General features: G+C 43.7%; 1 protein-coding gene across 1 annotated transcript in view; it reads left to right on the forward strand.

Annotated features, from left to right (window-relative positions):
- Positions 1-26,144, forward strand: part of GCLC (glutamate-cysteine ligase catalytic subunit) — a 60,284-nt gene extending 34,140 nt beyond the window's left edge. The window contains exons 8-16 of the mRNA XM_074991166.1: positions 1,654-1,770; positions 5,254-5,392; positions 5,911-6,023; positions 7,146-7,238; positions 8,734-8,838; positions 13,038-13,119; positions 13,218-13,321; positions 13,415-13,535; positions 24,418-26,144. Coding sequence (XP_074847267.1) covers positions 1,654-1,770; positions 5,254-5,392; positions 5,911-6,023; positions 7,146-7,238; positions 8,734-8,838; positions 13,038-13,119; positions 13,218-13,321; positions 13,415-13,535; positions 24,418-24,626 — 1,083 coding nt within the window. The 3' untranslated portion in view covers positions 24,627-26,144. The remainder of the gene's footprint in view (positions 1-1,653; positions 1,771-5,253; positions 5,393-5,910; positions 6,024-7,145; positions 7,239-8,733; positions 8,839-13,037; positions 13,120-13,217; positions 13,322-13,414; positions 13,536-24,417) is intronic.
- Positions 26,145-27,849: the final 1,705 nt, after the last annotated feature.

A 27,849-nucleotide genomic window follows, 5' to 3' on the forward strand; every position in this document is an offset into this window, starting at 1 on the left:
ATTCGAGGAGGATACCCGTCTGTCGACAGCAGTCCTCTTGGGGGCAAGCTGCACATAAATCGATTTACCCACCTCCTTACTTGGGTTACTGCTGGGTAGTCACCTATTGTGGAGCACCCACGGAGACCACTCAAAGAAGAAAGAAGTTACTCACCTGTAGTAACGATGGTTCTTCGAGATGTGTCCCCGTGGGTGCTCCACCACCCGCCCATCCTCCCCGCTTCGGATCTCTGTCTGGTGTTTTTCAGGAGCATCCGAGGCGGTTGGTCAAGGAACTGGCGGGGACTGGATCGTGCACATGGCCGGGGGCGCACAAGGGAGCGGCGCGCATTGGCGCATGCGCGATCCAATAGAAACTGCTAGAAGAAATCCGATCTGCGGTGCTGGGCGAGCCCGACACCTATTGTGGAGCACCCACGGGGACGCATCTCGAAGAACCATCATTACTACAGGTGAGTAACTTCTCTTTTTGAGTAGTTGTAGCCAAGTGTAAATGCCTGTGTGCTCATAATTTTGTAATGTACAGGATATGGTTTTTTAAGAGCAAAAGAAAATCATCCAATTTTTGTAGTGTCAAAAATGTGTTCTGGGGCTTTCTGGAAGAAACAGGAAGGGCTCCTCCTGAAAGTTTTGATTTAGGCATGACATGAGAAGGTAATAGTAAGGGCAAATGGAGGAGGGTGAGAGAGGACAATTTTTTTCCCCAAAATATTAGGAGTTTTAGCTTCATTTTCAAAAGTGAATCAGGCAGGTTGTTCTCAAAGGCTCAGTTAGGCAAACTGATTTTTCCCCTCCAGAGGCAAACTTGAATAACTTTTGACAAGGATGGTATAAAGCTCATTCTTGACATTTGAACAAAGTGCCTGTCAAATTTCAAATTCCATTCCAAGGAAAGGAAGCACCAGACTTTCTCAATGAATTGGTTGTAAGAATTTTGTATGAAATATATTTTCCCATATCTTGTTCATAGTAATAATGGAACAGTTTTTGCTAGAACTTTACAAAAAAAAATTGAGGTAAACACTACATGGAAAAATTTCTTCCCATATGGTTAAATTCTGCTGAAAAAATGTATAAATAACTGAGAACAGGTTCTTGTAATAGGGTGTTTCAGAAAACCTTGTTTGTAGGCTACAACTACCTGGTTGGACTATAGGTACAGCTACAGAAAGTTGTGAACTTATTTCAGTGATAATTGGACATAGAGTTTAAGATAAAATGTTGGTTAAATTTACGCCTGCTGATGGGAGTGGAAGTATGGTAGTAGAGTATCTGTTCATCATGAAATTGTCTCTGCGCATCTCAGGTTGTTGCTCCTTAAATGCGTATATCCAGAGGCAATGTATTTGGAGAACATCAGTGACTAGGTAGGTCAACTGCTCACATAGAAAGGAGGTTTTATGGCAATGGCTTCTGAGGAAGAAATGTGCTGTGTCCTGCATTAGCAGAATGTTGGTACCGCAGTAGCATGGGGTGAGCAAAAAAAATCCCACCCATTCCTGCCCCATCAATAATCAGGATTCTGAGCACATAATAAATGTGTGTATACAGGAGTCTTGCTGGTCCAAAAGTAAACTTTCTGTGGAGTTACACTGTGTTGCTGTTGGTTATGTTTTGTGATGCATTCTTGTGTGTGACATGGTTTTATTTTAGATGGCATTAAGTGCTGCAGCTCCATTCTACAGAGGCTACGTGTCAGATATTGATTGTCGGTGGGGAGTAATATCTGCATCAGTGGATGACCGAACACGAGAGGAGAGAGGACTGGAGGCAAGTGAATGCTAGTTTAAAGAGGAAAAGTTAATCTTTTGCTTCTCTTAGTGTCAAAATTCTAAATATTCTTTGAGTATCACAGCCTAAGTACAATCTCTCTCTGCTGAGTAGACTTCGTGAAATATGATTCTGGAGGTGTAACTTTCACCCGAATTGCCACCCTAATTATTGTTGCAGCGTCCACAATAGCAGATGTTATGGTTAAGTATAGAATTTCATTTAAACTCCACTTCCACTCGTTCACAATTTCATGATAAGTTCATTTGGTGCTGTAGCTTCTCATCCTGTGCCTCAACCAGAAGGTGAGATTTATTTTTAAAAAAGAGTATATATGGTGACCCTGTATTATTCTGTAAATGGTCCTTGCTCTCATGGCTTAAAGCATTATCAATGCTAAAATATCTGCTCACCAGAACTTAAAATCATAGAAAGGTAGGGCTGAAATGGAGCTCGCAGTCAGCTCCATCCCCAGCCCTTGCACTGAGACAGGACCAACTTGAATTTTGGAACTTCTTTTACAAAGAACAGACAGCAGAGATCATCTAGAGCGTTACACCCCTCCCCCCCCCCGCCCAAAAAAAAATCTATAAAAGTTTTCTGGTCAACTATTCCAATAAGTCCATTTATATTAATAGTAATAAAACTGATGTCACAAGAGACTCTTTTTGGCAAACCACTTGTTTTTGAAATGTTCTGGGTTATCCCAATGGCTATGTCTACACTTGCCTCCAGCTTCAAAGGGGGCATGGTAATCAGGATGATGGGAGATTACGAATGAAGTGCTGTGGTGAATGTGCAGCACTTCATTAGGCTAAATCTCCCCCGCAGCAACTTCGAAGTGTCAAAACCCAAAATTTTGAGGAGTAAAGGTACTTGGAAGTAAGACTGGCACTATCCCGCTGTGTAGGAAAGATAGAAAATATGGAAAAAGACCACCTTGTCTTAACCAGGAGATCTTGCACGATCTCAAAATAAAAAAGGAATTGTATAAAAAAAATGGAAACAAGGAAAAATTACAAAAGATGAATATAGGCAAACAACACAAGAATGCAGGAGAAAGATTAGAAAGGCTAAGGCACAAAATGAGCTCAAACTAGCTACAGGCAAAAAGGGAAACAAGAAGGCTTTTTATAAATATATTAGAAACAAGAGGAAGACCAGGGACAGGGTAAGGCCATTGCTCAGTGAGGAGGGAGAAAAAGTAACAGGAAACTTGGAAATGGCAGAGATGCTCAGTGATTTATTTTGGTCTTCACTGAGAAGTCTGTTGAAAGAGTGCCCAACATAATGAATGCTAGTGGGAAAGGGGTAGGGTTAGAAGTTGAAATAAAAAAAGAACAAGTTAAAAATCACTTAGGAAAATTAGATGGCTGCAAGTCACCAGGGCCTGATGAAATGCACCCTAGAATAATCAAGGAGCTGGTAGAGGAGGTATCTGAGCCTTTATCTCCCATCTTTGGAAAATCATGGGAGACAGGAGAGATTCCAGAAGACTGGAAAAGGGCAAATATAGTGCCCATCTATAAAAAGGGAAATAAGAATAAGCCAGGAAACTACAGGCCAGTCAGCTTAACTTCAGTGCCAGGAAAGATAATGGAGCAGGTAATTAAAGAAATCATCTGTAAGCACTTGAAAGGTGGTAAGGTAATAGGAATCAGCCAGCATGGGTTTGTAAAGAATAAATCTTGTCAACCCAATCCGATAGCTTTCTTTGATAGGATAACGAGCCTTGTGGATAGGGGAGAAGCGGTAGATGTGGTCTACCTAGACTTTAGTAAAGCATTTGATACAGTCTCTCATGATATTCTTATAAAAAAAAACTAGGCAAATACAATTTAGATGAGGCTACTATGAGGTGGGTGCATAACTGGCTGGATAACCATACCCAGAGAGTAGTTCTTAATGGTTCTCAATCTTGTTGGAAAAGTGTAACAAGTGGGGTTCCGCAGGGGTCTGTGTTAGGACTGGTTCTGTTCAATGTCTTCATCAATGATTTAGATATTGGCATAGAAAGTACGCTTATTAAGCTTGCAGATGATACCAAGTTGGGAGGGGTTGCGACTACTTGGGAGGATAGGGTCATAATTCAAAATGATCTGGATAAATTGGAGAAATGGTCTGAGGTAAACAGGATGAAGTTTAATAAGGACAAATGCAAAGTGCTCCACTTGGGAAGGAACAATCAGTTTCACACATCCCAGAATGGGGAGAGACTGTCTAGGAATGACTGCAGCAGAAAAGGATCTAGGGATTATAGTGGACCACAAGCTAAATATGAGTCAACAGTGTGATGCTGTTGCAAAAAAAGCAAACATGATTCTGGGATGCATTAACAGGTGTGTAGTGAACAAGACACGAGAAGTCATTCTTCCACTCTACTCTGCGCTGGTTAGGCCTCAGCTGGAGTATTGTGTCCAGTTCTGGGCACCGCACTTCAAAAAAGATGTGGAGAAACTAGAGAGGGTCCAGAAAAGAGCAACAAGAATGATTAAAGGTCTAGAGAATGTGACCTATGAAAAAAGGTTGAAAGAATTGGTCTTGTTTAGTTTGGAAAAGAGAAGATTGAGGGGAGACATGATAGCGGTTTTCAGATATCTAAAAGGGAGTCATAAGGAGGAAGGAGAGAACTTGTTCTTCTTGGCCTCTGAGGATAGCGCAAGAGGCAACAGGCTTAAACTGCAGCAAGGGAGGTTTAGGTTGGACACTAGGAAAAAGTTCCTAACTGTCAGGGCGGTCAAACAGTGGAATAAATTGCCAAGGGAGGTTGTGGAATCTACATCGCTGGAGATATTTAAGAACAGGTTAGATAGACATCTATCGGGGATGGTTTAGATAGTACTTGGCCCTGCCATTGGGGCAGGGATCTGGACTCGATGGCCTCTCGAGGTCCCTTCCAGTCCTAGTGCTCTATGATTCAGAGTGCCCGCGGCTACGCAGCATGCTGGCACGTTGAAGTTTGATACTTCACAGTTGCCACGAGGGAGTATTTGCCTGACGAAGTGCTGCATATTCATTGCAGCACTTCATTAGTAATCTCCCATCATCCTGGTTACCATGCACCCTTCGAAGTTGGGGGTAAGTGTAGACATAGCCAGTGAGTTCCTTTTGCACTGTTTATGATAGAACAACCAATATATAGTGGAGTGACTTTTATTAAAATTACCATAAATGAGAAAACAAAGTTTGGGTTTTTACTGACAACCGTTTTCATCAAGCTTGTTAATTATATACTGTTTACTCTGCCAAATGTGCTTAAACCCCATAAGATTGTTGTTTATTTGAACCTCTCACTGTATGTGCCAATATCATTTATCTTTAAATTTTAAGACCTGTGAATTTATTTTAATAACTTTAATTTAGATTGTTTAAACGCAACTTCTGTTTGTTATTCGACATGAAAATAATTCTCCAAGAATAGTTTAATTAGTAAGGTAACATTGTTTACAAGCTCTTAAAATATTCTATTTTTAAATTATATAGCCACTGAAGAACAACCATTATAGAATCAGTAAATCCAGATATGATTCCATAGACAGTTATCTATCTGAATGTGGTGAAAAATACAATGACATTGATTTGACAATAGATAAAGAAATCTACGAGCACCTAGTAAAGGAAGGTAAGTGTTTGGCTCATTGAGTCAGTTTAGTCTTATGCTTGTAGTTTTCTTCAGGTTTTTGTAATCCACCATATTTTTGCATTGACTATGCAAATGCCCACTCATTCCATGCAGTAGTCTGTCTTAGAGGTAATGCCATTGGTGTGCAGTGGACATATACCTCAACTTCCAAATTGAGCAGCTGACTTCTTGCAAGGCATTAATAACTTTCCCTTCTGGATCCAGCAAAGTTGTCAAAGTCAACAGGAGACAAAGGTGGAAGAGAAGGTGGAGGAAGAGTGGTAGCTATACTGATCATTGGCTGGTGCTTCCAACCAGAAAATAGTATATCTTCCTGTTCTTGGTCATTTTGTATATTTTTGTGGTGATCACTTTTACTTCACCTTAGGATGTGCTTGGTTGTAGCCTTGAGCAGTATGGCGTTCCATGGCTCTTGAGTCAACACGGCATTTAATAAGGCCTACATTACTATCTCTGGTGTCTCTTGGTGAATTTGATCTTTGAACTTTTGTTTATAGGAATTGATCATCTTTTGGCACAGCATATTGCGCACTTATTTATTCGAGACCCATTGACTTTGTTCGAAGAGAAAATACATCTAGATGATGCAAATGAATCTGACCATTTTGAGGTTGTATTTTGTTTTGTACCAGTTTAATAATTGAGTGGTTATAATTGCATGCTCACTGTTGTTTCATCATGTGTTGAGTATTTGGTAGCTGAGAATATTGGCAAAATTTAGCAGCATAGGCATGACCCAAGAACCAAAGCAGCTACTTTCAAGTGTTCTATCTAAATAGTTCTTTCCAGCATGCAGTTTCTAATATTGCACTGCCATACATATTTCTATGGCCTCACAAAACGTTAAATTCCTCATTCAAGATAAATAACGGCTCTCTCTTTAAACCTGGTGAAGCACAGACGAGCACTAGTAACTGCACAGAAAAGAAGTAAGGGAAAATTAGAGAATTTACAGGTACAAACAGTAGTTAAGTAAGGAAAACTGTCAAGGCCATATGCCATCTTTCATTTAAAAAAAAAAAAAAAAAAAAAAGTCAGCATACTGTGTAATGGATAGTAACTATGCATAGTGTAGTATATTTGATAAAAATTGTATCTTGAAATATTTTATAACTTGCACAATAAAGTTATCTATTCTAATGATGTCAGTGTGGGTCTTCAGTTTTTTCCTCATATTAGCTGGTTATAAAAAGCCTATTAAATCTGTATGTTATCTCACATGTAAGGCTTAGCTGTGAGTATTTTTAGTAAAAGTCATGGATGGGTCACAGGCAATAAACAGATATCCATGGCCTTTGACCTGTTCACGTCCTTGACTTTTGCTATAAATACCCATAACTAAACCATAACGGCTCTGCGTCATCCTGGGGTCTGGCTCCTGCTCTAGCACTGAGGTCAGCCTGCTGTGCTTTGATGCCTTGAGGAACCACAGCATCTCTGCAATTGCCTGTGGGACCTCCAAGACTTTCGCAGTATCTGTATCTACCAAACCTCCATGACAAACTTGCAGCCTTACTTAAAGATAGTCCTAAATTGAATTTTCTGGACGGTGTTTCTCCATGTCATTGGAGTGGTGCCACTTCATTCCAACTTTAAATAGGCCAAGCCTCTTTAAGTGTTAATTTGAATGTCTGTTGGTTGAAAAATGGAAGAGAATTCAGTTTTGTTTTTATATATGTGCATTATGGAAATGTGCTTGTCGGTAACAGAATATCTTACTTGTTACTTGCAGAATATTCAGTCCACAAACTGGCAGACGATGAGATTTAAACCACCTCCTCCAAATTCAGATATCGGCTGGAGAGTAGAATTCAGGCCCATGGAGGTAAGGAGGAAATATGCTTAACAGCATATCCTATTGCAAATAAAAAGTGTGAGACTTTGTTATCTGGCATCAAACTCTGGTTTATGGTGTGAGTTGTCCCTTCTGAAGTGAAATGGACAGATAGCATTTAAGCAAATATGCATACTTATTTGTCTGAAACTAGCAGAAGAATTTGCATTACTAGGTAACAAACAGTTATGAATGTAAAGGGAGGGGGGGAAAAGACACGCATATATTGAAAGAACTCTAAAACAAGGCTTTAATGCAGTTTTGGGAGGTTTCAGAGATGTATCTGTTAGTCTGTTTCAACAACAAAAGTGGAGTCTGGAGGCACCTTTAAAGGCTTGCAGATATATTGGGGCATAAGCTTTTGTGAAATGTAACTCACTCCAGACACCTGAAGAGAAAGAAAGGGATAGAGATGGAAGCATAGCATCCTACCACACCCTACAACAGGAACACTAACCCCGGAACCAATCTCTGAAACAAACCCCATTGCCAACTCTGTCTACACATCTATATTACTGACTCCACCAGGACCCAACCACGTGAGCTCTACCCACAAAGCCTTGTTCACCTATACATCTACTAATGTCATAAATGCTATGATGTGTCAGCAAGGCTCCTCTGCCATGTACATTGGACAAACTGGACCGTGTCTACACAAAAAAAAAAAAAAAAAACATAAATGAGACATCAAGAAAGGTAACATACACAAACCAGTGGTGGAGCACTTCTAACTTCCCTGGACACACAGTTACAATCTTGCAAGTTGTCATTCTTAGGCAAAAAAAAAAAAAAAAAAAAAAACTTGTGAAATTGCTGAGCTGGAATTCATTTGCAAATTCTACACCACCAGGCTGGATTTAAATAGAGAGATGGAATGGCTGTCATTGCAATAAGTAATTTCCCCTTATGGCATTTTCACCCATCTCCTCACTTCCATGTCTGTATACCTTTCTGTCATTTCAAGCATCTGAGGATGTGTATCTCCTGAAAGCTTACGCCCTAATAAATTTGTTAGCCTTTAAGATTCCTTATTTCTTGTGGCCTTTTTCTCTTGTGCTTTTGTCGGTACTAAATATGTCTTAGTGCTGTTTTCTTCTGTTTCATGTGTGCTTATCTTGTATAGGTGATTGTCACTTAATTCTCTAAATTAACACTTTTAAAATGAAACACCTTAAAGTTAATGGCTGCAAGTTCAGACTGTTTGCATGATTAGGCATATTCTCAAGTGCAGGACTGTGGTTTTGGTTTCACATTATAGGGTTGAATGTACAAACATGCATGAATATTGTGGCATACTCCTGACTTGGATTATCAGTTACGAATTTGAACATCCGAACTCTAACTTCGGGCATGCAGAAGTATGTATGCCCTTTTGCAAGTACCTGTTTGAAAAATTGACCTAAACTGTATAAACTTGCTATGCAGGTATTGATTGTTGCCTATCAGTTCTAGTCAGCTAAGTTCACTAACTTTTTTTAATGTCTAGGTTCAGTTAACAGACTTTGAAAACTCTGCATATGTGGTGTTCGTGGTATTGCTAACCAGAGTGATTCTGTCATATAAACTGGATTTTCTCATTCCTTTGTCCAAGGTAAGAGTGACACACTGTACATTTAATTTTTACTTGTGTAAGCTAATTAGCAAGCCGAGTGTTTCTTGGTGAAAATGTAAGAACAGTGTTTCTGCATTACTAAATCCCTCTTCACGTAAATCATAACTGTATATAGAGGAAGTGAGAACTGATAATGAAATACAGATTAATACAATTTAATTCCACACACTATGTAGATGGATTAGGTGCAAAATCAAAACAAAAACGTCTGTGGATTCTTTGGATATATAAATACAGGGTTATTTTTTTCTATGATGATGTGGTAATCATTCCTAAGATGAAAGATGCTGTTAATACTCTGTACAATATTAACAGGGATATGCATAATTTTAATTTTATATATAAATGGGGCCACTTCAAGGCCTTAAGCAACCCTGCTGTGAATTACAAAATCAAAATTGTCCACAAGTAGCCAGAGTCCCCTTGTCCCATCACCGTTTATTTTCCCTGAAGGTCAAACTTTTCGGCAGCGCAGATATGTACATCTTGCAGTGGGCTCCAAATGTCAGTAGACTTGGGACTAATAGGGCCAAGAGAGAAGAGGTTATCACAGAGCTGAGGACTTTCACAGCTCCTAACTGTGAGGGCGGTCAAACAGTGGAATAAATTGCCAAGGAAGGTTGTGGAATCGCCATCGCTGGAGATATATAAGAACAGGTTAGATAGATGTCGATCAGGGATGGTTTAGATAATACTCGGTCCTGCCATTGGGGCAGGGGACTAGACTCGGTGGCCTCTCGAGGTCCTTCCAGTCCTAGTGTTCTATGATTTGCTGGATATTCCCTTCTAGCCCTTATGGTTTGTGTATACCTAGAATTGTGTCTCTTCATTTTCAGCCGGTAAACACTGGATAAAACATCTCCAGTGGTAAAATAAATTTTTGTTTATCCAATAGACATGGGAGACTTGTAGCAAAGAATTTGTGTGCAGGGTGCAATAATCAGACTACAGCGGCGTAATTTCTAAATCACACTAATTGGTCCATGTAAACTCTACCAAAACAAAAAAGCAGTCCAGTAGCACTTGAAAGACTAACAAAAGAATTTATTAGATGTTGAGCTTTCGTGGGACAGCCCCACTTCTTCAGACCACAGCCATACCAGAACAGACTCAATATTTAAGGCGCAGAGAATCAAAAACAGTAATCAAGGTTGACAAATCAGAAAAATATTATGAAGGTGAGCAAATCGGAGAGCTAAGGGGGCAGAGGGAGAGTCATGAATTATATTAAGCCAAGTATGCATAAGTGCCCCTATAATGACCTAGAAAATTCCCATCTCGGTTCAAACCACATGTTAATGTGTCAAATTTAAATATAAAAGAGAATTCAGCAGCATCCCTTTCCAAACTGTTGTGAAAATTCCTCTTCAGTAAGACGCAGACTTTCAGATCATTAACAGAATGGCCCACTCCATTAAAGTCCTGGCTGATAGGTTTGTGAATCTGGAGCGTTTTTATGTCTGTTTTATGCCCATTAATACTTTGTCTAAGAGAGTTTGAAGTCTGTCCAATATACAAAGCATCTGGGCATTGTTGGCGCACGATGGTATATATGATGATAGTTGAGGAACATGAGAATGTGCCCATGATTCTGTGAATAACCTGGTTAGGTCCAGTGATGGTATCTCCAGAAGAGGTATGTGGACGAAGCTGGCAACAGGCCTTGTTGCAAGGAGAAGTTCCAGGACTGGTATTCCTGTGGTATAGAGTGTGGTTGTTGGTGAGAATCCTCATAAGGTTGGGAGGTTGTCTATAGGAGAGAACAGGCCTGTCACCTAGGGCCTTCTGGAGTGTGGCATCCTGATGAAGGATAGGTTGTAGGTATTTAATAATGCGTTGCAGTGGCTTGAGTTGGGGGCTGTAGGCAATGACCAGTGGTGTCCTGTTCTTGGTTTTTTTGGGCCTATCTTGGAGTAGCTGGTCTCTGGGTATTCGTCTGGCCCTGTCGATTTGGTTTTTTTATTTCTCCTACTGGGTAATTCAGGTTTATGAATATTTGGTGAAGATCTTGTAGTTTTCGGTCTCTGTCAGTAGGATCAGAGCAAATGCAATTGTACCCAAGGGCTTGACTCTGAACAATGGGTCTAGTTGTGTGTGCAAGATGGAAGCTAGAAGCACGTAGCTAAGTATAGCCATCAGTGGGTTTCCGGCAGTGTGTGGTACCAATCAGGCCATCCTTGATTTGTACTGTAGTGTCCAGGAAATGTATCTCACGTGGAGTAGTTGAGGCATAAGGTGATGCTGGGGTGCAGATTGTTAGTCTCTGTGAAATTCTTCTAGAGTCTCTATACCATGGGTCCAAATCATAAAGATGTCATCAGTGTATCATAAGTAGAGGAGGGGTAATAGGGGACAAGAGCTGAGTAATCATTGTTCCAGCTCAGGAACAGTTTGGCCTGGTCAGGACTCCACCACCAATTTGCACCCTTACACTCAAGATTCCCTATTGCTCGTTAGTGCAGTGTTACTTTAAACAATGTTATGCTAAATGTTGTAGGGAACATTATAGAGAGATTATTTGTTACAGTATGGTATAGAGGAGAGCCCTGAACCTTTTTGCCCCTATTGAAAATCTTAATAAACTTCCCAAAATAAATGCCCTGCGTACACCATAATAGATGAAGGATAAATGATCTATATCTTACACAGAAACTTTTGAAGGTTTTGGTGTCGTGTTCAAAAGTGCTGAACTGAAAAGAAATAAAAAGTGTCCCCAGGCAGACACCAGGATAGAAAATTTCATCCCCATATAATTTTTAGCTTGCTAAAATCATGAGCAACTAAAAAATAGTGGGCTGTATAATAGGAAATGTTGGACGCCATTCGTAATAGGCAGAAGTACAGCCCTGCCTAATTTCTTTGCATTTTATTGCTTATAATTTATCACGTCAGTTTTTGTTTTTAAATCAAATGTTTTTTTTAAAGTCTACAGTCCAGAATTGAAAGGACAAACATGTCCTCTTTGTGGAGTCAGGGCTTCAGTTTTCGCTAATAGGGAGCAGAAAGGAATCTTGCATCAAACCTTGAAATTTAAAATTGCCCTATAGCTGCTCCAATCCTGTGGCTGCCATGGCAGCAGAGGTAGACAGATGCTCAAGCCCAAGGTTCAGCAACCTTTCCAAGGTGAAGTGCTGAAATTTGACCTTTTGATCTGTGTACAGAATCCAGTACCTGTGATACTTTTTAAAGTTACCAATAGTCCTGCTTACAACAGCTTCTTTAATAAATAAAGATACAGAGCTTGATCATTTAGTGTGGTGCGCAGAAGGGGTTGGCCAGGGTGCCCCTGGGACCTCATGCCTGCTGCCTGCAGGCTGTGCATTGGGCATGCCAGTTCCCTCTGCTGCCCTAGCCCTGGGCTCTGGCGGGGGCTCCTGTGCTCTGGAGGGGGCCCTTTGGCTAGGCTTCAACCCCCTACCATGCTGTGTGGGAGGAGGGAAGGAGCCAGTGCCCCTGCCGCATGCCATTCTAAATCAGCAAGAATGGCACATGTGCTGGGGGTTGCTGACCCATGACCCAGCCCTACTGCTCTGGTGGGGGGATGAACCCAAAGAAGCCACAGAAGTCCAGTAAAGTCTCAAAATTTGATCTCTGAGAAAAGATTGTGTAATGTGTGTTTAGATTGGATAAACAGGATTGGGTTTTTAAATTTGATGAAACTTCAAAAAATATTTTGAGGGGAACATGATGGTGAGACAGACTGACTTTTCCACCAGCTTGGGTGTGACTCTAATGGTCTGTGTTTTAATGACTGATTTATTCCAGTTAAACCACTTATACAAAAAAAAAAAAAGTCACCTTTAGGGGAAAAAAAAAATCAGAACTTAAGTATACTTTCTTATCAAAAGGCATTTGCCTGACAAGAAGATTATTCCACTCCTTGTTTCTAACTGATTAGCACAGCTTGTATCTGAAATAAATTGTTGATGCCAGTGCAATTTACTGATGCCACTTACTGACCAGTTAACTGTACTTTCATGAATGAGGGACTTTGTGGATCTGTGCGCAATGGTAATCTTTGAGAAATGAGGAAGCTGTCCGTAGATAGGACTTAACTGGCTGTGGTACAGTGAAATTATCAAGAAATCCTGACTTGTAAGATCAAAACATTCTGTTGGGTGAAGTGTCCAATTTCTAGCATCCGATAAATAACCTGTGGGATTTTTTTCCCTTACCAGGTTGATGAAAATATGAAGGTAGCCCAAAAACGAGATGCTGTTCGGCAGGGAATGTTCTATTTCAGAAAAGATATTTGTAAAGGTACTGCCCTTACTCCTCTCAGATTCCTTGCTGAGGACCCATTCAAGAGATGCACAAAGCTAACTGTGTTATCTTTTTCCTCCTCTTTCTTTGGTAAGGTGGAAATGCTGTTGTAGATGGATGTGGCCCATCAAAGAATGGGAAAGGGACACATGCAGAAGAATACACCTTAATGAGCATAGATACAATCATCAACGGGAAGGTGTGGTGATAGTTTTCATTTGGAACACGGACCTGTTTTTCCTTACAAATTAAAGCAAGCGAGTTTATACTGGGCATGTGTTGTTTTGTGTAGGATGGTGTCTTTCCTGGCTTAATCCCAATTCTAAACTCTTATCTCGAAAACATGGAAGTAGATGTGGACACAAGATGCACCATTCTGAACTACCTGAAGTTAATAAAAAAGAGAGCCTCTGGTAAGGCTGATGCTTATATGTTGGATGCAGAGAAAGTTGACTTTGAATTTCATGATTTTTCCAATTGTATAATATTGAAGCATATCATAGATAATCTCTGATGTAAAGGGGCATTCAGTCTACTGTGGCTACTTGGCATCTTATTAATCTTTTCTCTTTCTACACATGTTAAATCATGAGTCCTTACTGACACTTGAGTCTGTGGGTGGTACTGCATAAAGTTAACGTCACACCAGTTTTGCTGAAGATGCTGGCAGTGTAACTTAGCACTAACATGGTGCAATAGAGCATGTGATCTTGTCTGGCTGTCTGATAAAAAAAAGTGCAGGGGATTTGGTTCTATAAGCTGCTTACAGGACATCAGGGTTTTTTTATTTTTTTAAATGTCATTAAGCCTATGCTTTTATCATATAATAGCTTTAAACATATATTTTTCAAATATGCAGTATTTACTCCCGCAAAACCTCTTCCATTGCAGTCCCCTGAAGAAATCAGTTTGGCTTCAGTCTCAGATTGCTTTATTTGGCATACAGCAAAGCTATACTGAGTTGATCACACTCCAGGGTAGAGGGTCATTATATGGAGTACCGCATATCAACAGTTTTATGCAATAAATGTCTTCCTTCGTATACATTTACACAGGATATTGAATTTACTTCATCCCTCCTTTTGGGCTTGGCTTGGTTACTCTGTGAAACATCGCTGTACAGCAGCCTCTCTTCACGCAATGTCCACGCATAGTCTGTGTCATCTTTACTTTCCCTACTTACCTTGTCAATTGTTAACGGCTTTGTGGGTATTCCCCTTATTTTAGCTGGGACAGAAGTTGTTTAGTCTGCTGATCATTTGACCTTCCTAATCCTGTCTGTCAAGAAAAGGGGCCTCACCCATGTCCAATTACTCATGTCCATTGACACCTACATGTAGTAAGCTTGGTTAATCGTACCCATTGTTGTTAAACGTGTACCATGTATTTGGAGAAAATAGACGTTTAGACACTGTGTGTGGTTATTCATATACAGATGTACTTACCTACAAGAGTCCTTGCAAATACCATGATGTGTGTGCCTGGCTCTCTAAACCATCCTATATGCTAAAGTTACATGCTTGTTTTCAGTCTTGCTGAAAAATGAAGCTCTTGACTCATGACCTCAAACAATTTCACATATTTGAAAATGCTATAGGAACTTGTAGCTAAACGGCCTTTTGACAAAAAGTTAAAAATAATGTCTTAATGCAGCATTTCCAGCTACACTGTACATGTAATGTTTGTGAAGTAGATGTTGCTATACTTCCTTTGGAAACCTCTGAAGAGTAACTTGCTCAGATGCACATTTTTTTGGGATTGATGTTGCTCATCCATCAGTTCTTCTGTCATTCAGCATCTGACTTCTGCTCGTAATTGTTTGTTTATTCAAACTAAGTCTATTCAATATGCTCTCCTGGTCTCAAAGTCCATAGTGCTACTAACATCAACTTGTGTAGTAAATTCTCACAACAGTATTAAAGTATGAAAAAGGTTGTAATGAAGAGGAGTATGATGATTTTTTTCTCATCCACTGAGGATGGGACAAGAAGCAATGGGCTTAAGTAACTTCAGGGGGTATTAGATTACAGCAGGAAAAACTTTTCTGGTTAGTCTGTCTGAGCTCTGGGGGGAAAAAAAAAGTTTCTTCAAGTAGTGTCCTTTATGGGTGCTTTGCTGTAGACGTATGTCTGCCTCTACACCTCTACTAAGTGATTTTTGGTAGCAGTGTCCTCTTGAGTTCATAGCACTTGAAAACCCCTCACTTCCTTCTCAACCACCTTCAACCTTACAGGGAGAAAGCTGTTGTCTTTATCTGCATTATAAATGTAAATAGTAGCTGGGTTTGGTTTCTTTGTTCTTCCTAATAGTGTTTCCCTTTTTTTTTTTTTTTTTTTAAACTCCCTTAGGCCCTATTTAAAAAAAGGAGGGGAAGTGGTGAGGAAGAATAGTAAAGACAGAATGTCAGTGTTCTTCCTCGAGTGTCCCCGTGGGTGCTCCACGATAGGTGTCGGGCTCGACCCGGCGCCGCAGATCGGATCTTTCCAGCAGTTTCTGCCGGACCGCGCATGCGCCAGCACGCGCCGCTCCCGGCCACGTGCGCAATCCGGTCCCCGCCAGTTCCTTCTGAACCGCCATCGGCTGCAGACGGAATCTGCTCAGGCTGCGGCCAAAGTCAGCGTATTTAATGTTTTAAGTGTTTTTAGAGTTTCTTTTCAGTCTTTAAGTTAGCTTGTTGTTTTTCTTATTGCAAAAAAAAAAAAAAAAATAGTATATAAAAGCCTTAGTAACAAGAGGAGCAGCAGAGGCCTGGGGACGTAAGGCCATTAGGCCTCCTGCCGCGGCAGGCTGGGTCCGAGAGGGGAACAAGCACAGAGAAGGTGCTAAGTACCCTATTAACAACTCAGACTCACCGCAATGTCCTCTTCAGGATTCAAGAAGTGTGAGTCATGCCGCGAAGCTATGCCGGCCTCCAGTGGGCACAGTCAGTGTATTAGGTGCCTGGGGAAATCTCACATCACCCAAAAATGCTCCTTCTGCGCAAAGCTCACAGCTAGAGCAAGGAAGGACAGAGAAATGCGGCTAAAAATGCTGCTCTTTGACAAGGCCCTCCAGCCAGACGTGCCGGAGCGGCCCCAACAAGAGGGACCCGCAGGGGCCCATAAAAGGAAGGCGGCTTCCCTCACCCCATCAGTGCAAAAACGGAGGAAGCTCTCGCCAACCCAATCCCTGCCAGCAGCCACAGTGAGCGGGACGGGTGTAGCACATAGCCCCCAGCCGCAATCACAGACGAGCGGCGCCACCGCGCAAGGGCACGGGGCAGAGGCTGAGCCTCCAATAATCAAACAGCCAGCCCGCACTGCGGGCAGAGCAGCGGCCAGGCAAGCGCCGGAACCGGCGGTACCACAACTAGCGGCACAGACCCCCGAGGCGCTGATGGTGCAGAGCACGCAGGCATGCGGCCTGCAGGCGCTGGGGGAGACCACCCGTGCAGTACCGCAGCGAAGCGTGCTGAGTGCGGCGCTGACAGCGGGGTGGAGATCCCCGGCGCGGAAAGGGGCGGAGTCAGCCCCACAGGGGAGGGGAAAGGCAGCAGAGAAAACCCGGCACCACAGCCCTTCTCCAGACAGGGCTGCTCTCTCTAAGCCCTCCCCTTATGCTGCGAACTCCAACAAGGAGGCAGGGGTCTCCCCCAGTCTACCCTGAGCCTCTCTCCCCGTTCCTCCAGCCAGCGTCACCATGACTCGGGCCACCCTCGCCTTTTCTGCGATTTGACCCCGTGGAGTACTATCACAAATCAGTCTCACCATTGTCTCAATCACCCAGACGATCTCGGTCCACCAGACGCCAGGAGTATGCGCCTCGAGAGTGGTCCAGGTCTCCATCGCAGGAACTGTGCCCGTGTTGCCATGGTCGCCCCTATCATGCGGGGCATAGACACCATAGGCATACCCCCGGGGATAGGTCCCCTCAGATGGTTCACTATCCCCAAGGGCAATCGCGGATGGGGACAGAAATGCAAATAGCTCGGGCAGTTGATTCTGGAACCCCGAGATTTCCCTTCGCAAGCCTCCGGCGAGAGGATGCATTACCGTCAACAGGACCCAGAGGGATCCAGAGAGGCTTACCCTAGTGGTTCTTCTCTATTCTCCCCCGACGAGGCCACGGCCCCGGGGGATGTCCACCCCCTGGACGATCTCAAACAGTTCCAAGAGCTGTTTAAAAGGGTGGCCTTTACGTAAGGCATCCAAACAGCAGAGGTGCAGGAGAAGCACCATAAGCTCCTCAAAAACCTGAGATCTCCGGCCTCTTCCAAAATAGCTATTCTGCTCGACGAAGCAATTATGGAGTCCACTACCACGATATGGCAGACCCCTGTGTCCGCTCCACCTATAAGCAAGAGAGCGGATAAGAAATACTTCATTCCGGTGAAGGGCATGGAGTTCCTGTTCAGTCACCCACAACCAAATTCTCTGGTGGTGGAATCGTCTCAACAGAGGTCAAACTCAGTACAAGACACTGGGAATGGACAAAGATGCCAAGAAGCCAGAGTTATTCGGCAGAAAGGTCTACTCCTCCTCTACCCTACTGTTGAGAGTGGCAAATTATTCAGCACACCTAGCGAACCATAACTTTGACAATTACTCCAGGCTGACTTCCCTCATGGACTCGCTTCCAGAGGATAAGAAGCCGGTGCTGAAGGCCATTGTGCAGGAAGGCTACGCAGCCTCGAGGACAGGAGTTCAGATCGCCCTGGACGTAGCAGATATGGCGGCACGCTCAACGGCTACGGCAGTGGTCATGTGCAGGGAATCCTGGCTTCAGACATCGGGTATCCCGAGGGATCTGCAGGCGAAGATCGTTGATCTCCCCTTTGACACACACAAGTTGTTTGTTCGAATCAACTGATTCGGTCCTTCATTCCAGTAAGGACTCAAGGGCTACTCTCAGAACCTTGGGGATTTATACCCCTCCATACAGGAAGAAAAAGTATTACCCTCAGCAAAGACGATACCCGTATCAACCCCAGCGTGCTCACTACCAAAGGGGCTACGAGCAAGAGCGGCATCAACAGCACCAACAGTACAGGACTCCCAGGCGACGTTCCCAACGGAGCTGTGCGTCCTCGGGGCAGGGCCAAAGGCAACAAGTTTGACGGACAGATCGAGGGCTGCACTATCCCTACCATCGCGCAATGTCATCCAAAGCTAATGTTCCATCATCGCCTCCGACCATTCTACGCCCAGTGGCAAAAGATCACCACAGACAAATGGGTACTGGAGATGATAGCCATGGGTTATGCGATCCCCTTCCAGTCGCTCCCACCGCCACGACCTCCACCCAGGCCCCATCTAAAGGACGCCTCCCACGAAGTGAGACTCAAGCAGGAGGTGGACCATCTTATGCTTATAGGGGCAGTGGAAAGAGTGCCGGAGCAACTCCAAGGGAAAGGGTTCTATTCAAGATACTTCCTTACAGAGAAAAAAACAGGAGGCTGGAGGCCCATCCTAGATCTTCGAGGCCTCAGTCAGTACTTGCGCAAACAACGCTTTTGGATGATCAGTCGCCTCTATACTTACGGCACTGGACGATGGAGATTGGTTCGCAGCCCTCGACTTACAAGACATGTATTTCCATATAACAATCCACCCGGCTCAGACGTTTTCTCCGGTTTATGGTCGGCAAAGAACATTTCCAATACAAGGTTCTGCCGTTCGGCCTCTCCTCGGCCCCCAGAGTATTTACCAAGACCCTGGCAGTGGTGTCAGCCTACCTGCACAGACGGGGTGTTTATATTCCCATATCTGGACGACTGCCTACTGAAAGGGGCCTCGAAGGAAGAGGTACTACGCATGATACGCGTTACAGCAGGCACGTTCTCTTCACTGGGCCTGGTCATCAACCTGGTGAAGTCAAAGATCAACCCCACACAGGACATACAGTTCACAGGGGCACACAAACTCCATCACAGCAAGGGTTTATCTACCAGATGTCCACTTTCGCGTCATTGGTTCCCTCGTACAAGTCATCACCTTCAGCCCCACAGTGTCGGTTCTAACGTGCTTACAGCTGCTAGGCCATATGGTAGCAGCAACGTTCGTAGTACAGAACGCCAGATTGCATATGCACAGCATGCAGCACTGGCTGGCGAGCGTCTACAAACCGGCAACACACACCGTCCGCAGGGTGGTGTCGCCCACGACAGAGGTGCGCAGATCCCTGCAATGGTGGGTGAACCCCAAGAACATGCTAACGGGTACCTTTTCATCAACCACAAATATCTATCTTTCTCACCACCAACACCTCCCACATAGGGTGGGGAGCACACATGGGCGAAAAGGTGACGCAGGGACTGTGGTCCCCTACAGAACAGTCGCTGCACATAAATATACTGGAGCTCAGAGCAGTGTTCAACGCCTGCAAACACTTTCAAGACCATATACAAGGCAAAGTAGTCGGGATCAATACAGACAATACCTCCACCATGTTTTATATAAATCGACGAGGAGCTCGGTCCCGTGCCTTATGTGCAGAAGCAGTCCGCCTGTGGAACTGGTGCATCGCCAACAATATAACTTTGAAAGCCTCGTATTTACCAGGCGCTCACAACGTGCAGGCAGACCAGCTGAGCAGGCACTTCGCACTCACACACGAGTGGCAGATCCATTCCGATCTGCTGCGACCGATTTTTCATGCATGGGGGTTTCCCCAGATAGACCTGTTTGCCACTCATCGCAACAAGAAGTGCCCACAATACTGCTCCAGGGCAGGACTGTGACGGGGGTCCCTGGGGGGGGCGGGAACGCATTCACGATCTCGTGAAAGGGCCCCCGCTCTACACATTTCCTCCCACAGTGCTCATCCACAAGGTCTTGCAGAAAGCCAGGAGAGAGAGAGCCCGCATGATCCTAGTAGTCCCAACTTGGGATCGACAGCAATGGTTCCCCTTACTCCTGCGCATGTCGGACCGCCCACCGATGCCCCTTCCAGTGGCGCCGGACCTGCTCACGCAAGCCCAGGGGTCTATAGTGCACCCACACCCCCGAGGCCTGCGACTGCAAGCATGGTTAATCTATGGCTTAGCTCCCTAGAGAGCACATGTACGGAAGGAGTGCAACAAGTCCTAGAAAGTAGCAGAAGGACTTCCACCAGGAAGACCTACAAGCAGAAATGGACTCGATTCACTGCATGGTGTTCTACCAAGCAATTAGCTCCCCTTGCTGTGCCTATACCTGTAATATTAGAATACTTACTGGACCTCAAGAGAGGCGGACTCTCCCTATCCTCGTTGAAGGTCCACCTTGCCGCTATATCGGCTTTCCGACACGAAGAAGAAGGGCCCACGGTGTTCGCCCATCCCATGGTTACCAGGTTCCTGAAGGGGCTGGTAAACCTGTACCCCCCTCGGAAACCACTTCTACCTTCGTGGAGCTTGGACCTGGTGCTTAACGCGCTAACGGGACCACCTTTTGAACCCTTAGCCACGGTTTCCCTCCGTCTCCTTACGATAAAGATGACCTTCCTTCTTGCAATCACGTCGGCTTGCAGGGTGAGCGAGCTCACAGCAGTTATGGCAACGCCACCCTGCACAGTATATTCGAAGGAGGCGGTAACCTTACGGCTGCATCCAGCCTTTGTTCCGAAAGTTTCTTCAGAGTTTCATATTTAACGAACCTATGGTCTTACCCTCGTTTTATCCAAAGCCTCATAACTCCAACAGAGGCGCGCCCACACCTCCTGGACGTGAGGAGGGCGCTGGCTTTTTATATAGACAGGACTAAGTCCTTCCGAAAAACGGATAGACTCCTAGTCTCTCTCGCTCCCAGATCAAAAGGAGAAGGTCTCTCTTCACAGAGAATCTCGAAGCACATTGTATCCTGTATAAAAATGTGCTACAAACTTAGACTCCTTTACTGGCCCCGCCTAGGGCTCACTCCACCAGGGCGGTGGCAGCATCAACAGCCTTTTTCAAGGGCATTGCGCTAAAAGACATCTGCAGAGCGGCGACATGGTCATCCTATGACGCCTTCGCCAAGCGTTTTGCGCTACACAGGGTATTCCAAGAGGATACCTGTCTCTCGACAGCGGTCCTTTCGGGGGCAAGCTGCACATAACCCGATTACCCACCTCCTTTCTTGGGTTGCTGCTGGGTAGTCACCTATCGTGGAGCACCCACGGGGACACTCGAGGAAGAAAGAGAAGTTACTCACCGTAGTAATGCTGGTTCTTCGAGATGTGTCCCCGTGGGTACTCCACCACCTGCCCATCCTCCCCGCTTCGGATCTCTTTAGTGTTTTTCAGGAGCATCCGAGGCGGTTGGTCAAGGACCTGGCAGGGACCGGATCGCGCTCATGGCCGGGAGCGCGCAAGGGAGCGGCGCATGCACGGTCCGGCAGAAACTGCTGGAAAGATCTGATCTGCGGTGCCGGGGCGAGCCCGACACCTATCGTGGAGCACCCACGGGGGGACATCTCGAAGAACCAGCGTTACTACGGTGAGTAACTTCTCTTTTGCTTTTCTTTTTGAGGGCATCTTCTCCCCCTCTGTTCTCCCTAACCCCCAGAAGACAACCTTTCCTTTTTCAATAGTAACAGAGAGAGAGCCATGCTAGTCTATATACTATCAAAACAAAAAAGCAGTCAAGTAGTACTTTAAAGACTAACAAAATAATTTATTAGGTGAGCTTTCATGGGACAGACCCACTTCTTCAGACCATAGCCAGACTGGAACAGATTTTAATATTTAAGGCTCAGAGAACCAAAAATAGTAATCAAGGTTGACAAATGAGAAAAAATTGTCAAGATGAGCAAATCAGAGAGTACAGGGGCAGAAGCCATGGGGGTGGCGGGGAGGAGAGTCAAGAATTAGATTAAGCGAAGTATGCAAAAGAGCCCCTATAATGACCCAGACAATTCACATCTCAGTTCAAACCACGTGTTAATGAATTTGAATTTTTCAGGTTTTCTTTCTTTCCTTCTTTCTTTCCTTCTTTCCTTTACTTTTTTCCTGCATTGTTCATTGCTGGAGCTACTCTGCTCTGAGAGATGCCTTCCTGCAAGCTGTTCCTGTAACTGCTAGGCACTCACTGTGTCTGCTGTCTGGTTCAACCTCACAAAGAAGAGTGTCACACTGCAAACTTTTGGCACCAGGTGTGACATAACTCCCATCCAGGGAGTACTTTGCATTTTCCAGCCATTGGTGCTGACTGTTTGTGCTAATAGAACATGAGCCGTTAATAACGCATGAGGTCTGGTATCCTAGTGAGTGCTCCGTTCTGTCCCAAACATGGGTACTGATAAAGTTTCATGGATATTCCTCAATGGAACAGAGTGAACCCAGGGTACCACATGTACTCTGGTTACCCGAGAGACGTGATGGTTGGGAAAGAATGGCAATCCCTGTTCCACCCTACCTGGTACTGAGCACAACCAGGCATCCAGAATCGATTCTGGTACCAAGCTATATACCGCCAATACCCCAGTCAGTTGTAAGGAGGAATTCATGACCCACTGTCACAATACAAGGACTATTTCCTGTTCCATTAAATCTAACCCATAATTGTGGTATGGGATTGCTAGGGTAACCCCATCATTCATTTTCTTTCCCTCTGCTCCTCCCCTTGCCCCCCGATTGCCTTATTTCAGTTTGTGGGCAATAGATACGCATGTCACAGCCATCCAGTGTATCTGTCTTCCACATTGTCTCGTACAGCCTGGCTGGCCAGAGACACTGAGTCAGATAAAGAAGCTTTTCAAAAGAGGAAGAAGGAATTGAGAGGCAAGCTCCCTCTCCAGCAAACTTCTCTTTATCACGTCCAGATGATCTCTCCCATCAGTAAGCGACGATTTTCAGAATCTTGCCAGGAACATGGCAGATTCACCTCACAAGCTGGGGGATAGTCTGCACACATCCTCCTCAGTTGCACTTACAACTGAGGCGATTGTAGATTCTACCAAAGTAATCTACATTAACTGAGCAGAGGAAAAAAAATCATACCCCAAAAGACACCTCAGAGTGTCAGATTACTTGTTTCAGCATCTGCAACATCACTCCATCCTTGCGGATGTGGTTAAGGAATGAAGCAGGTAAAATAATGCCAGCTCAGCCCCATACAATCGGCTTTGGCAAGATGGAGTAGTTTATGTCCTTGATAACCGTTTAGAATTGTGAATTACTTAACTGTTTTAGCCAAATATGATTTTACTAATTATGGAAAACTCAGAGTTTTTCTGCAATATTTACTGAAGACACAAAAGTAGCAATTTCAGGCCATGCTTAGAGGATCAGGTAACTAGAGTGGTGCTCTGTATGGAGCTGATACAACAGCCTGCCCACAACTCGTCTAACCACCTCTTCTAAGCCCTTTTTATGGGACAGTCAAGGGCCTGAATAGTCATATGTTGCTATGGCAGCTGCCATCTACCCACATCACACCCTTCAAAAGTCACCTAGCACTCTTTCACACCTCTGACAGGTGTGTCCAGGGACTATTTCAAGAGTTATACTGTTGGGTTTGCATCCCTTCCCCATTCCAACCCTCCATTCCTGCCCCTCTGTCAGGGATCCTGCTCATGAAAACTTACTTGATTGGGAAATATATAATAATGTGTTATGAGGTGCACCAGTTCCATGAGAGGTAGTAGTAGCATGAGCACTAGCATAGATTAAAAATTGGCACTTTAGTCACTGTGTCTTTCTAGCCCTGCTCTGGCATAGTTAGGCAAGTGTGTTTATCGTGCCAACGGTGTTGACTCTAGCACTGCCACTACTGGAGCAGTACCAGTGTGAAAACTGAGGAAATATTAATACAGCAGAACCAGACTGGAAGGCCTCCTTGTTCGTGGAAACTGAATTGTGTTAAGATAGATTAAAAATGTTAGTCATCTTGGTTTTTAATATACATAATTGCTGTAGAGATTATTAGATAGGTTGATATTTGGTCTTAGACAATTTCTCTAATAAAATGTGCTGTATGTAAACACTTCAAGATTTACAGGCTTAAACAGTTTGTTTTTCCCTCTGATGTATTCTGATTTTTTTAGGTTATGGTGGTTTGTTGTGCATGCTTATAGGTACATCCTGCCGTTTTACTTTAGAAACTTTGAAAGTCTGTCCTAGATTTTTAGTGCCTGCATTAGGATTGTGCTTGGTATATATCCTTCAAGATTTATCTTCAGGGAGTTGGTTGTTTTGTGTTTTTGTGGCTAGCTTGTACTACGAAATATGTATGGTGCTCAGGAATATGAAGTGTATGTGTGTAATTAGAAATGTTTGCAAGGATGTAACATAAAATAGATGATAATGGGATGTATAGGTTTCTACAATTTGTTTTTATGTACTTTTTTCTCCTTTCAGGAGAATTGATGACAGCTGCTCGGTGGATGAGAGAGTTTATTGCAAACCATCCTGACTACAAGCATGATAGTGTGATTACTGATGAAATGAATTACAGCCTTATTTGGAAATGCAACCAAATTGCACAAGAACAAGCAGAGTGCCCTGAATTACTTGGAGTAGGATTTAACAAAATAAAACACAGTGGCAATAAAACTAACTCTCTTTAATCAAATGCTTTATTTAATACTTAGTAGAAAGTGTAAACATTCTAGTGAAGAATGCATTACAGTACTGTGTTTCCAGTAGTTTCAGGTTATGAAGACCAAAATAGTTAATACTGCACCCAAAAAGGGCCAATTTGCCTAAATGTTCATATAAGACTTCTTAAAATGGGCATGTTCTTATTAAGGTTTATACAGTGTACATGTAAATAGTAAAATATTTTTATGACTAACATCAGTGTCTTTTAATAACATTGTACCTAAAGTTACTGTGAGTCAGCTCATAACTTTTTAATGATTATTCTGGAAAAAAATATTACTGCCCTGAACAACTTCATATATGTAATATAATACTTTATATTATATGCATTCTAGATATTGAATGTTCACTGTAATTTTTGTTACTGTGAATGTACTAATTACCTAATCTTAAAGGAAATCTTGGGACCTGATTCACAGAACTTCTCTCCATCCTGTAATGAGTATACAAAACAGAATTGGCATTTCCCATATTTTATTCATCTTTGTGCCAGTCCTGTGCCTACAACACCACGTGAATGTACTCATCAGCCACAGACCAGTGGGCTCTGCTCCTGGTTTTCACACAGACATGCAATATCTTCTCCTGATAGCCAGAGCCTAAAGGGTGTCCTGACTTGCTTACCCCCAAGGCTCTTTTGGAAAGCCACTTATCACATGCAAAAAAGCTTCAAAAATAATTGCATCCTTTTATGGGATGTAGTTTGTCCCCGTCCCCCCCCAGTTCTGATAAATTCATCTGCTCTTAATTCCAGAAAGAGATTTACCCTGGGTAGACAACTTTTTCACATGTAGAGAGGGTGAAAGCTGGAATGTTAGAGGAATGCTTATGTGAAAAGCAGGTGAATTGTTTGAGAAGTCTGCTCTGTTTAGTGCTGCTCTTACCTGTGGTTTTCCAGTGGTTGCTGCTGTTAAAATCAGCAGAGTGCAACACAAAATCAAGATGAGGATGTATATGTGTTCCTTTCCTAGGTTAAGGCTCTTCTCCACCCCTATTTTGTTAGCTCTTTCCCTTGTCTGTATGCAAATTTCCTATAGACTGCTACTGAGCATTAGAAGCACATGTTAATTCCTGCATAAAATGAATGTAAGGAGAAATCATGGAAAGCACTAATCCTTGTGTGAACTGGGACTCTGAGTGTAAATAACTTAGAACTTAACCATTGCAACTGTATATAGCCTAAAGTTATGGGGAATTTTTAATTTTGTTTACTGAGTGGCTTCTAAAAGTGACTTACTGTATGGTAGATTTATGCACAAGCATATATAAATATCTAAGGTGTATAATTTTTAAAAAGGAACTAATGAAAAGATTGCAATGAAAAAAGTTTTTATGTATCAGTGTTAGAGCTCGTGCTGTGTTCATAGGTGCACTTTGGAGAATTAAAGAATGCCTGTTATTTGGTGAACTTGTTTTAATCAAGATGTACATGGCAAGTGCTATGCTCAGCTTGTGGAATAAGGAAATAAAGGAAATTTGCAGTATATAGCGAGTGTCCTTATCTGAGTGGATAGACTTTCTTGCCACCCCTGCAACAAAAAAGTAATTTCCACAAAATTCCTCTTCACTGTGATCGTTGTTTTTAGCAAATTGAGCAGCAGTGGAAGTCCTGAGTGTTTGGGTGGAAGACTTCCGAGGAAAGCCAGAGTACACTAGGAAAAGGTGTGTGTGTGTGTGTGTGTGTGTGTGTGTGTGTGTAATTTTATGTGGAACTCCTCTCTTGAATTGACACTGAAGTAATACTCCAGCCTCATACTAAGCCACCACGGGGCTGTTGCAGATAATCTTTGAAAGCTTAAGACCAGACTCCATTTATGTATGACATAGCATGGAATATATAATTCTTCAAGTAATTACTCATGTTCATTCCAAGTTGGGTGTGTGCTGGCTCACGCCCAGTCATCAGAAGCTTTTTTCCCCTATCCATAGGGTTGGTGTGGTGCCCTCTGCGCTGGTGCTGATATGGCAACCAATATATGCACCACCCAACACCCACCCCCAACATCCCTGCTCAGTTCCTTGTCGCACTGCTGGTCATCGGAGCGCTTGCTTTCTCTGTTCAAATCATTAGCTAGTAGTCTGTTGTAGTGTAAATAGTTCTCAAAGTGTCAAGAGTTTGTATTTGATAGTCGTTGGTGTCTTAACTAATAGCTGTGGTGGGGTTTTCCATCCCCCTCAGCACCTCGGCACTGCGGAATGTCTGGCTCCCCGGGCTTTAAGCCTTGTTCCCAGTGTGGGAAATGTATGCCCAAGAGCGACGCCCATTCAACTTGTCTGATTTGCTTGGGGGAAGGACACTTGTGTGACCACTGCTCAATTTGTAAAGCCTTTAAGCCCAGAATTTTGAAAGATAGGGCCCAACACCTTAAAGTCCTGCTGATGGAGGTGACCCTTAGCCCTCAGGAGTCTCCAGCAGGAGCAAAGACTGGAGCTGCCTTGGTACAAAGTGTACTAGCACTGTCTACCATGGTGCTGTCCAAGGACTCCTAAGCATTGGCTTGTACTCACCCAACTTGGAATGCACCTGAGCAACCATTCGAGGAAGAAAAGACCATTCCAAAACCCTTCCACCTTCCCCACTGTCGGAGCAGCCAGCAAGAAGGAACTGAGCCAGGGGTTTGGGTGGTGCATATATATTGGTGGCCATATCAACGCCGCTCCACAGGGTGCCACACCGGCTCTATGGCTGCTGGCTAGGGCAAAAAGCTGCTGACAACTGGGCGTGTGCCAGTGCACACCCAACTTGGAATGGAGATGAGCAACGCATCTTGAAGAACACCAGTTACAGAACAGGTGATTGTCATTTTTTAAGCAATGCCCATCCCCTTACCCCCCACAGCTCTCGGGTATGTCCAACCCATACCTTGCAGTCCAGGTATGACAAAGCACCTTGTGCACTGAGGGTGCCTAATCTGTACCAGAACAGGAGCCATAGGTTGCAGACCCCTGATCTAGAGCATAGTCAGACATGCTATTGCCTACTGGATCATTCAAGAAAAAAATCATGTGAAGGGGAACGTCTTTGAGAAAGATTTTCCTTAGGAATAGCTGAAGTAGGAGATTGTCAGCCCACCCCAAACAGATTGAAATTTACAATAAGAACAAAACCTCTCTGGTCTGGCAACATTTTTAGTCCAGCTGGAGCATGGATGTTGCTGGACCAGAGAGCCCCAGCCACAGAGGTTGCCA

This window comes from Carettochelys insculpta, chromosome 3 (assembly GCF_033958435.1).
Source record: "Carettochelys insculpta isolate YL-2023 chromosome 3, ASM3395843v1, whole genome shotgun sequence".
NCBI lineage: Eukaryota > Metazoa > Chordata > Testudines > Carettochelyidae > Carettochelys > Carettochelys insculpta.